Genomic DNA, 12,328 nt, shown 5'->3' with positions numbered 1-12,328 from the left:
AAACACTCGTTAAAGTTCTTCACTCCTTCGCAGAGAAACAATATTCTTCAACTCCAAAAACATTTGTTTGATCTTTTTCTCAACGGTCCAAATTTTTGCATCGATCTAATATGCCACCGAACTTGGAGCTCTTTCTTGTGGCGTCGCTCCACGGCTCGCTCATCTGCGCCGTCCTCCTTCTGGCCGTCTCCGTTTCCTCCGCCGCGCTCCTCGTCGGATTCTCCGCCGGACTTCTCTCCACCGCCGCGCTGGACCTTCTCTCCGTCGCGCCGATCGCCGCCACGTTCTTCGACGCGGCCAAGGCCAACTTCGAGCTCGGATTCGTTCTCGCAGTGTGTCTCGTGATGGACTGCCTTGTTGGCTTTGCCTTGAGCTTGAAACCCCTCTTTGACCACGTGTTTTCTGAGTTCAGACAAAGCCTGAGACGCTTGAGGACTCACATTGATGCCTTAAAGCTCAATTAAAATGTTGTATAGAGCATTTGATTTTAATCCAACACTCATAAGAATAAGAGGTGATTTTTCTTTTTCATTGAATTATATATAGATCTGAAAAATTCAGTATGTACAATTTTAAATGTTACCGTTTTCTTTATTATGTATACTAGTTATACAAACTCTGTGAATTCTTCAAGATAAGAATGAATTTTTCGTTCAAGAAAAATAAAGCGCACGGAGCAAAACTTGTCAACCATGCATACATTTTTTACCGTACTTTTTGGAAATAAAATAAAATAGGGAAAATATCAAGAGTATCCTTGTGTTTAATCGAAATGCGAGATTTATCCCCTCTATTTTTAGAAATATCAGACATATTCTTCCAGTTTAATATAAATGACAAATACATCCCCTAAAAAATGTTATATTACAAATAACACTATTTTTCGTTTATTTTTTACAAAAAAACTAATTTGAAATCCCCTAAATACCCTTAATGAAATAATTTTTTTATCTTCTATTCTATATACAAAAAAATTAAATTAAAAAAATTTCTTTATAAAAAGTTAAGGTTTTTTTTTATAAAGAGAGATTTTGATTTTTTTTTTAATAAAATAGTAAATAAATATTTATTCTATTAAGAGTATTTTGAGGAGTTCAAATTATTTTTTTGTAAAAAATAAACGAAAATTGTGATATTTGTAATATAACATTTTTTTAGGGGATGTATATGTCATTTATATTAAACTGAAGGGATATGTCTGATATTTCTAGAAATAGAGGGGATAAATCTCGCATTTCGATTAAACACGAGAGGTACATTAGATATTTTCCCAATAAAATAAAACTTAAAATCACCGCCAATGCTAGTTCGCCACATGTGAAAAAGGGTCCCAAAAATTAATACATGTCCGTAGCGATTCTCATCCACCTGTTTGTGAACTTTGCCTCCGCGCCATTTTCCTCTTCTTATTCCTCTCTCTCTCGTGCACAGAGTTGAGAGTACAGCCATGAAAATGAACTTTCTCTCGCCTTGCGAGTTTCTTCTTCCTCGTCCGAAGCTAGGGCTTCCGACCGCCGCGCCCAGGGATCACACTCTCAGGCTCTGCAATCCTTCTCCGAGGCCTCGATTCTATTGCCGATCTCAGTCTCAGTCCAGTTCAAAAGCTTCGGAGATCAACGGAGATAAAGAGGCCTCTTCGAATCCGATAACCCCTCTCTACTCTCCCACACCTCCTGATCGACCGCTCCGAACGCCTCACAGCGGGTATCTCTCGCTATCTCGCTAGGATTTCAGTTCATGACATTTTTATTTTTTTATTTTCTTATTTTCAAATTTTTGAGTAGAAAATGTCAAATGCAAAAATGGAAACGTTTTTATGCGTTTGAATTTGGAGTCTAGGTTGAAATCATTGGTGTTGTTGACTTTTGTTTGATAATTTTGGCTGTGGCGATTTTGGTTGTGTTCTAGGTATCATTTTGACGGGACTACGAGGCAATTCTTCGAGGGATGGTATTTCAAGGTCTCGATTCCGGAGAGAAAGCAGAGCTTCTGCTTCATGTATTCCGTCGAGAACCCAGCGTTTCAGGGGAAGCTCTCACCGCTCGAGGTGGCTCAGTACGGCCCTCGTTTTACGGGTGTCGGTGCTCAGATTCTCGGCGCCGATGACAAGTATATCTGTCAATTCACCCAGCGATCGAATAATTTTTGGGGAAGTAAGAGCATTTTGTTTTGTTTTTTTTTTTTTTTTGTTAATTGGAAGGTTACTATATCCATGCATTGCTGATAGTTGATGCTAATGATTAAAGTCCATGTAACAATCTATCTCAGCTTTTCTACCTCCTTGTGGTAGAAAAGATAGGAAAGTAGATGTTTTCTTTAGGATAAATTAAATAACAAACTGAGACTGATGCTATTTCATCACAATCTTTGCTGCCTAGGTAGACATGAACTGATGTTGGGGAACACCTTTATATCACAACAAGGACAGAAGCCTCCAAACAAGGAGGTTCCTCCCCAGGTTGATATACTTCTTACCTCTCAGTTCTCCGCATATACTTCTGTGTTTGTTTGTACTTTATCTTTCATTTGTTGCTCTCATTTAGTCATCCGATTCTCTCATATGATACGTATTTTATGCAACATAAATGTCTAAGGGCACGAGGTTCCGTGTTTGCATTTGAGGTTACTGTTGGAATGTCAAAGGTGTGGCTGACAAATTGTTTCTAGTTTTTTTTTTCCCACTAAATGCTTTCGAAAACTTCATGAACACTAGATAACTTGTAAGCTTAGTTCTATGCATAGTTTTCACTTGCCATGCAGACATGTTTTACGTTTTTTTTTGCCACTGCAATTATTTGTTATAGTGGCAGATTACTCTTGTTTTTCCATTGTTGCTTGCTTTAAATTGTAGCATACTCGCAAGCGATTTGGGAGTTGTTTGAAGTTGGATTTATTTGTAATAACTCTTTGTTCCCCTTCTTTTTGGGATATCCTAACTAGGAATTCAACAAGAGAGTGATGGAAGGTTTCCAAGTCACGCCACTTTGGCACCAAGGATCAATTTGTGACGATGGCAGGTATGGACTTTCTTTTTCCTCTTTTGGGTTGTCACAAGTCTTCTTATGTTATCATTAGGCCAGAAATCGGAATTTGGTAAGCAAAATTGTTTTACTGGTCATATTTTCACGTGATAAAGCTTCTCATGTCAGTACAACTTATGTCGATATCGTGAAGACTGCTCGGTGGGAGTACAGTACCCGCCCAATTTTCGGGTGGGGCGATATTGACTCTAAACAAAAGTCTACGGCGGGATGGCTGGCTGCTTTTCCAGTTTTTGAACCCCATTGGCAAATATGCATGGCTGGCGGATTATCAACAGGTACATGCTTCTCTCTGGACTTCCATACCGGCCATCCTTAACAGTAAACTGTGCTTAATTTTCCCTTTAATAGATATTACATGGGAATCATGAGTTTCAGGGCTGTTGATCATAGCTATTACTTTCCAAGTATGATAGATACAAGCATAGGTGTGTCCTTCAATGGAAGAGTAAATAGGTCAAGAGTTTTATTACTAGTGAGCATGAAATCAGGAACCTATCCATACAGCGGAAAATTAATTAGAAATTTTAGATTGCAAGAACATCGAGTTTCTGATTGCAGTATAGGTATTACTATTGTCGATAGGTGATAATTTTTTTAAGATTTAATATTTTGCGTAAGTTTTGTGTCTTTTTATAATTTAAAATGTATCATCCTGATATTGTGTCTTTCTGCTTGCACTGTCACAACATTTCCTCATATTTCAAATAAGTATTCCAGGTTGGATCGAATGGGATGGTGAAAGATTTGAGTTTGAAAATGCTCCATCTTATTCCGAAAAGAATTGGGGAGGGGCATTTCCTAGGAAATGGTTTTGGGTAAGATCTCAAGCACTTTTTTTTATCTTCTTATCAACAAGTTACAAGTATTGCACTTGCTTAGCATGTGAGCTTTAATTTTATCTCTCCTTTTGTGTGGAAAAGGATCTTATGATATGGAGTACATATATACAATTATTTCAAATAGAAAATGTGGGGGCCCAGTGGCCTTGAGGTTGATTTCTTCTATCAAACTGATAGTAACTGCTGTGAACAGACTTTGAAATAATAGCCAATCAACACCAGCCACATCATCAGTTACACTGAGGGAACTTTCAACCAATGAGCAAGGAGAAATCCGTGACACGTTGGCGCAATAGAGAGTCGGTTTAGTGAGCTGGTGATGAGCTGGAATTCTGTTAGAGTTGTTAGTCTGTTAAAGATCTGTTAAAGATTCTGAAGTGTTTTTATAACAAACCCTGTAATACTTGAAGGTTAATGAAAAATCTGACGAGAAGAGCATTATCGCTCTCGATCACCAAATCTCTCTAGATTCATCTTCTTCAAAATTATCTTGGTATCAGAGCATTTCAATGGCGAATGAAGGTCTTTCTTCTCCGTCATCATCTCAGATCAACAGCGATTTGAGACCTGTGATCAATCCGCATTTCACAGGAACGCTCAACAATGCCGTCACTGTGAGGCTCGATCGTGAGAACTACTCTGTTTGGAGGTCTCAAGTTCTTCCGGCGATCCTAGGTCACAACCTGCAATGTCTGATCTATGGAACCAGAGCTCAACCACCTCAATTCATTGAATCAGTCGACGAGCGAGGAGCGAAAGTTTCAGTTCCGAACGTTGAATTCGAGATCTGGACTCGTGAAGATCAACTTCTCCCGAGTTGGATGTTGTCTTCACTATCAACAACAATTCTTCGGTCCGTCACAAGGATCAGAACATCTCAAGCTCTATGGATCTCACTGGAGCAGCGATTTGCTGTCAAGTCAAGAGCTCGAGTGATGCCGCTGAAACTGCAACTACAAACTACAAAGAAAGGCTCGCTTTCTATCTCAGACTATTTTTCGAAAATGGAAAGTATTGCAGATTCTCTTTTTCTGGTTGGATACGAGATTTCCGAGGATGAACTGGTCTTAGCTATTCTGATGGGATTGCCGAGTGAATATGATGTTCTAGTGGCCATGGTCAATGACAAATTGCAGAGTCAAGTGCTCAGTGGTATTGAGATTTCTGTACAGGAGGTTTTAGCCATGGCGATCTCTCAGGAGTCTAGAATCGAACACCTTGCAAGCAGCATTGATAACCAGATCCACACTGCAATGATGAACTATGTGGAATCTCGAGGAAGAGGACGCGGCCGTAGCAGAGGTGGACGAGGAAGGTTCTCCGGTGCTAGAGGCTCGAACAATTCAAGACCTACGTGTCAGATCTGCAACAAGCAGGGACACATTGCGACAACATGCTGGTATAGACTCGATGAATCTTACCAGGCCTCTCCTCCCACGACTGTTCAACAGCAGCCAGCCCCTCAGGCACAGAAAGACCAGAAAACGGCCATGTCAGTGTTCTTTGCAGGACCTGAGACTGTCTTTGATCCGGCTTGGTATGCAGACTCTGGTGCAATAAACCATGTCACATCGGAAATGGACAATCTGCAAGTGAGCACCGGCTACAAGGGAAAAGAGAAACTCATGGTGGGAAATGGTAATTTCCAACTATTACTCATCTTGGACAGTCAAATCTTGTTGATAAGAATGCGAGAAACACTGAAAATAGAGGAGTAAAGTTAAAAAATATTCTCAGAGTTCCAGACATAAAGAAAAGTCTAGTTAGTGTCTCTTAATTGACGTCTGAGAATGATGTTTTCCTTGAATTTCATGCTGATTATTGTGTTGTAAAGGACAAGAGAACATGGAAAGTTCTTCTTCGAGGAACAATTGAGAATGGCTTGTATTCGCTCGGAAGTTCTACATCAAGCTCAAGGCCTAAGTCATCTCCTCTCAGTCTCAATGTTTCACTTCCTATGGCATTGGATTCCTCAGTACAAGCTCACGATGTTGCACAAGACTCTTAGGCATTCTCTGAGGAGAAGAGTAGTCAAGACAGTTTTCTCCACAAGTCTAATAATCAGCTGAATACTTGTTTCACAGTTTGTAATAGCAGTGATAAGTGAGAATTATGGCACAATAGACTTGGCCATGCCACAGAGAAAATTGTACACAATGTCTTGAATAAGTGCAAAGTGACTTGTCCTAAGAAAACTGTGCAAGATTTTTGTTCTGCTTGTCAGTATGGGAAAAGTCATTCATTGCCTTTTACTCTGTCGCAAACAAAATCAACGCGTGTTTTACAGCTTATTCACACAGACTTATGGGGACCATCACCAGTAGTCTCAAGCCAAGGCTATCGATACTACATTCACTTCATCGACGATTTTTCAAGATTTACATGGATCTATCCGTTGAGGGTGAAGTCTGAGACACTTGGCGTCTTCAAGAGCTTCAAGAAGTTTATTGAGAAGTCTCTAAATGCAAGGATATGTGGTGTCCAATGCGACTGGGGTGGAGAGTATCGACCGCTAGCTCCGTTTCTTGCTGAGCAAGGCATTGCAATGAGGCACCCCTGTCCACATGTTCATGGCCAGAACGGACGAGCTGAGAGAAAACATCGCCATATCGTGGAGTTGGGACTGACCATGCTGGCTCAAGCAAAATTACCTCTACACTACTGGTGGGATTCTTTTACCTCAGCTGTGTTCACAATCAACATTTTACCTACACAAGTCTTAGATGGTATTAGCCATTTCCAAAAGATATACAATAGGTTACCAGATTATACTTTCCTTAGAGTGTTTGGATGTAGTGTTTATCCACACCTCATACCGTATAATAACCACAAAATAGAATTTAGATCATCAAAATGTCTCTTTTTAGGTTATAGTCCTATACACAAGGGATACAAATGCCTTCATTCTTCAGGGAGAGTCTACATTACTAGGAATGCTGTGTTCTATGAATTTGAATTTCCTTATCCTACACTTTTCCCTGATGAAACACAACCTGTCTATGAGTCTGTCCCAATTGTTCTCCCATCATCCCAAGTCTGTGTATACACTCAGTCAGAAACAGCTAATATCCCACAAATAAACCCAATTCACACACCACCATGTGACCCCACCACCAATATTACCACAAATATCTAAACCCTCAGTCAGATATAGCTAGTATACCACAAATAAACCAACATGTCCCATCATTATGTGGTCCCAACTCACCGACCAGTCTTGGTCCTACTTGTTGTGACTTGATAGATCAAGCGGCAAACGAGCCATCCCAACCTCCAGTAGAGAGTGATCCCACTGTACCAAACTCGTCAACAGCTGTATCAAATACATGCCAAAATCTGCCGAGTAATACAGAGCTGGTCCCAGTGGTTGTACAATCGCAGTAAAAACCAGTCAACACACAGTACATGCACACAAGGTCCAAATCTGGAATATAAAAACCTAAAGTCTTCACTGTAACACGTCACCCCATTGCTGTCAAGCCAGGACCTAGTGAACCAAGTTCAGTGAAATATGCTCTTGCTGATAGGGATTGGACTGCTGCTATGAAGGCTGAGTTGCTTGCGCTCTCCCAAAATGAAACCTGGTCACTTGTACCTGCGTCACCAGCTCAAAAGGTCATTGGTAACAAATGGGTTTACAAGGTGAAGTATCTCCCATCAGGTGCTGTTCAACGATACAAGGCACGCTTAGTGGCAAAAGGGTTTTCTCAAACTCCAGGAGTTGATTTTTCAGAAACTTACAGTCCTGTGGTCAAGCCATGTACTATTCGTCTTGTGCTTACTCTGGCAGTGTTCAAGAACTGGGATGTAAAGCAGCTAGATGTGAATAATGCCTTTCTCAATGGCATCTTGACTGATGAGGTCTACATGGCACAGCCAGATGGCTTTGTGGATAGCAAATTTCCCAACCATGTGTGTAAACTACATAAAGCTCTTTATGGCTTAAAACAAGCGCCGAGAGCATGGTTTGATCGACTTCGTCAAGCTTTACTACATTGGGGTTTTACCGAGTCAAAGGCCGACATTTCCTTGTTCATATTTGCCACTGGTGGGATCTACATTCTCCTACTTGTATACGTTGATGACATCCTAGTCACCGGCAGTAATGACAAGGCTATTGCTAAGCTCACTGCTGATCTGCATGCTCAATTTGCTCTCAAACAGCTTGGCTCGATTCATTACTTTCTTGGAATTGAAGCAACCAGAGATAATACTTGCCTTTATCTTTCACAGTCAAAATATGTCGCTGACCTTCTTCAAAGACTCAACATGACTGGTGTAAAGCCATGCTCGAGCCCAGCTGCCCCTGGTGAGTCACTGTCCAAGCTCACTGGTGAACCTATGGAGGACCCTTTCATCTACAGGAGCACGATTGGAGCTCTACAGTATGTGGCAATGACACGCCCGGACATTGCTCATGCTGTTAATCGTCTGAGCCAGTTTCTACAAGCCCCAACAACTGCTCATTGGCTGGCTTGTAAGCGTATCCTGCGCTACCTGAAAGGCACAATTACACACGGCCTAGCGTTCAAGCCAACTCAGTCTCTTCACCTCACGAGCTTTGCTGACGCGGATTGGGCAAGTAATCCTGATGATCGGCGTTCTACAAGCGCCTATTGTGTTTTCTTTGCTAGGTGCTTGGTGTCTTGGAGTTCACGTAAACAAGGGGTGGTCGCTCGATCATCTACAGAGGCTGAATATCGTGCCCTGGCCCATGTTTCAGCTGAAATTGCTTGGCTCAGATCGTTGCTTCGTGAACTACAAGTGCCTCTCTCAAGGACTCCTATCATATGGTGCGACAACATCAGAGCTGCTGCAATGGCTGCCAACCCTGTATTTCACGCTCGCACGAAACATGTGGAAATTGATCTCCACTTTGTTCGTGACATGGTACTGCGTAATGAGCTTGAAATCCGCAATGTGCCTACAGTTGATCAAACGGCTGATCTACTCACGAAGACTCTCTCCGTCACTCGCTTCTTGAAGCTGAAGAACAAACTCCACGTCATGGAATCTCCGTGTAGTTTGAGGGGGGTAATAGCCAATCAACACCAGCCACATCATCAGTTACACTGAGGGAACTTTCAACCAATGAGCAAGGAGAAATCCGTGACACGTTGGCGCAATAGAGAGTCGGTTTAGTGAGCTGGTGATGAGCTGGAATTCTGTTAGAGTTGTTAGGCTGTTAAAGATCTGTTAAAGATTCTGAAGTGTTTTTATAACAAACCCTGTAATACTTGAAGGTTAATGAAAAATCTGACGAGAAGAGCATTATCTCTCTCGATCACCAAATCTCTCTAGATTCATCTTCTTCAAAATTATCTTGAAACAAGTTACTCTTGCTAGGTATTAAATGTAATAATATAAAAACGTATATACATCTAATAGCTTGAAGGACCCTGTTTCATAATTAGAATGAACTTATTTATAATCTTGAATAATGAGTTGAAAACGGATAGTTGAAGTTTTGTAGCTATTTCCTATTGAACCATCTTTATTTGCTACTACTGATGCGTCTTTCTTTCTTCAGTATAAAGCGATTACACTGACACCACGTTTTGTCGTATTGCAGGTTCAGGGTAATGTTTTCAAAGGAACAGCTGGAGAAGTGGCTCTCACGGCAGCTGGAGGGTTGAGGCAACTGCCTGGTTTCTCAGAAACTTATGAAAATGCAGCATTGGTGAAACTTCTCAGCCAACCTCTAGTTTTCGTATATATTTAAGTAATACATTATCAACCTAGGTAAATAATATACAAATAAAGATGACGGAAGTCATAGGTAGTGCATAAAATGGTGACTGGTTCGCTTATCTAATGTGTATGTGAACCTATGTTTTCTTTCCTAATTAAGCAAGACAAAATAGGGTTGTGAATTATTTCAACAATCCTCTCGTAGGGAATATAAATAATAATAAAAATTGCTCAAATTTGCCTTGGTTAGAAAATTTATCTACAATACCAGAAAATGACTCATGGAAATTTTCATGCTGTTTCAATGAGAATGGAGAGAGTCAGTCCACTACCCTTTTCAGAGAATCAGTAGCTTCAGTTCCAAGCACATTCATTTACTTTGTATTGCTCATCATTGCAGGTTGGAGTGCACTATGATGGGAAGTTTTATGAATTCGTGCCCTGGAACGGTGTTGTTAGTTGGGAAATTGCTACTTGGGGCTACTGGTATATTGCTGCAGAGAATGACACGCACACGGTACTGATTTGTGTCTGTTTAACAACAATCTGGCCTATTCCTGGTTTCATACCCGAGCAGCATTAATCCAGTCTATTGATGATTGAAGCTTTCATGTCCCTGGGAATAATATATTAAAACTTCGATAACTTCGTGGACTTTCTTGGTTATGATCAGGTTGAGTTGGAGGCAACAACGGAGGATCCGGGTACAACTTTACGTGCACCGACTTCTGAATCTGGACTTGCTCCAGCGTGCAGAGACACATGTTTTGCGACTGTAAAACTCCGAATGTGGGAACGGAAATACGATGGCAGTAAGGGAAAGGTACAGTGTTTCTCAGTCTCATTAGTACCGTTATTATGCCCTATTTTTTTTACAATGGAGTTGATGATACATTATTATTGAATCCTGTAGATTGTGTTGGACGTGAGTAGCGACATGGCAATCGCAGAGGTTGGAGGTGGGCCGTGGTTCAACACTTGGAAGGGAAAGACCTCGACGCCGGAGTTGATTAGTCGTGCTCTAAATGTTCCCGTTGATGTGGATGGGCTTTTCAATTTGATTCCGCGGCCGCTTAGACCGCCGGGCCTGTAGATTTTCACATTGAATGTTACACTTAAACATCCATTCTTACTTTTCTTCTTATCAAGTCTACACTGTCTGAAAATTATACGAAAACGTCCAATTCGTAGCTCCAAGTAGTTTGTACTCAGACTTGTTAAAAAAAAAAAAAAAAGAGGGGGTGAAAATGACATTAATCCGTAAAGGAATGACAAATCCAAACTGTGGTTTGAACTCTTTTTCCTAATAAAAACACCATTTGGTGTAAGATAAATGTAAATTTTTTTACATGAAGGAACCACGTTCTCTACACCAATGTTTAAAATTTCGGGGTATTTCGAGAAAATTGTGTGGAAATTTCGTTATTTTTGGGATTCTGGCACAAAAATGACATTTTGTCTTTTCGTCACTTTATTTCGTTGACATTTCCCGGAATTTCGACCGTGCCCACATTATTTCCACGCTTTCAGTGCAAAATCAACAATATTTTCGTCATTTCTTGGGAATGTCGCCGAAATTCCCGTGTTATTCCCACTGTTTTGTGCCGACAGTTTGAGTTTGTGATGAAATCGAATCGTTTTGATTTTTTTTTTTGGAAAAATCTTGCTGAATGAAAGGTTTGTATTTATGTTGTGTAGTTCACATATGTTTTTCTCAATTTTTTTTAATAGAATCCAAATTTATTTGATATTTGAGACTTAGATTTCAAAGTTAGAATTTATTGTTGTTTTTTATAGAACCCGAATTTATTTCATGTTTGAGATTTAGATTTCAAAATTAGAATTTCTTGTTGTTTTGATATAATCCGAATTTATTTTAATGGGCTGACTACTGTGATTTCTAAACACGAACCGGGGGTTACTATCAACCCTACCGCCACTCAACCTACTATTGAGTCTTTTTATCTATGTTGAACTTAGAATGTGTTTTGAACTTATCTTTGTTTTTGAACTTATTAAGTGTTTTGGACCTTTTGTTTATGTTTTTTTTTATGATGTATGAAATTATTACGTGTGTTGGAGACTTGAATTTGGAGTTTAAACTTATTATGTGTGTGTTTGAAACTAATTTATTTGTTATATTAAAAATTATGCAACATTATTTCCGTCGGCATTTCCGTGTTTTATCGAAATTTCCGTCGGCACCGCAATTTCTGTCGGTATTTTTTAAAGCAAATTTCCACATTTTTTCCGTCGCAATTCCCATCGGCCACCGCAACTTCCGTTTTTTGAGGCCATCGACACGAAATCGGCCGTTGACATTTCAATCCTTTGTAGTCCGTGAAAAAAATTTGAAAGAACTGTCTATTAAAACTGCAGTAGTCTGTGAAAATTGTAATAAGAGACAAAAATTGCGACAAAAATTATATTGCAAAATATTTGTAGAAGTTATATGCATTAAAATGTGTTTATTTGGAATATATAAAAGTTAGCTATATGTAAACTTACAATTTAATTTAATAATAGATATCAAACATAAATATATTTCGATAAACTAAACTACTAATAAATCATTAATTTTACACACACACACACACACACACACACATATATATATATATATATATATATATATATATATATATATATATATATTATAAGAGGAATCATAGATGATTAAAAGTAACAAAAAATCATGGGGTAATTAACTTAGTCTAATGGTACTTCCACACTATCTCCAAAGTGGAGGTGTCG

The 12,328-nt window shown here is 39.6% G+C and overlaps 1 protein-coding gene across 1 annotated transcript; it reads left to right on the top strand.

Annotated features, from left to right (window-relative positions):
* The first annotated feature begins 1,370 nt into the window (after positions 1–1,370).
* Positions 1,371–11,043, top strand: VTE1 (tocopherol cyclase, chloroplast / vitamin E deficient 1 (VTE1) / sucrose export defective 1 (SXD1)). The gene is made up of 10 exons (XM_089620641.1): positions 1,371–1,704; positions 1,909–2,153; positions 2,379–2,458; positions 2,941–3,017; positions 3,150–3,319; positions 3,762–3,859; positions 9,456–9,563; positions 9,975–10,091; positions 10,248–10,397; positions 10,488–11,043. The coding sequence occupies exons 1-10, from the start codon at positions 1,448–1,450 to the stop codon at positions 10,665–10,667; spliced, it is 1,482 nt and encodes a 493-aa protein (XP_089476767.1). The 5' UTR covers positions 1,371–1,447; the 3' UTR covers positions 10,668–11,043.
* The last annotated feature ends 1,285 nt before the right edge of the window (positions 11,044–12,328 follow it).

Source organism: Urtica dioica, chromosome 7 (assembly GCF_054948205.1).
Source record: "Urtica dioica subsp. dioica isolate 48M chromosome 7, U.dioica_male_clone48M_v1_H2, whole genome shotgun sequence".
Lineage (NCBI taxonomy): Eukaryota > Viridiplantae > Streptophyta > Magnoliopsida > Rosales > Urticaceae > Urtica > Urtica dioica.
This window is presented reverse-complemented; position numbering and strand designations above follow the sequence as displayed.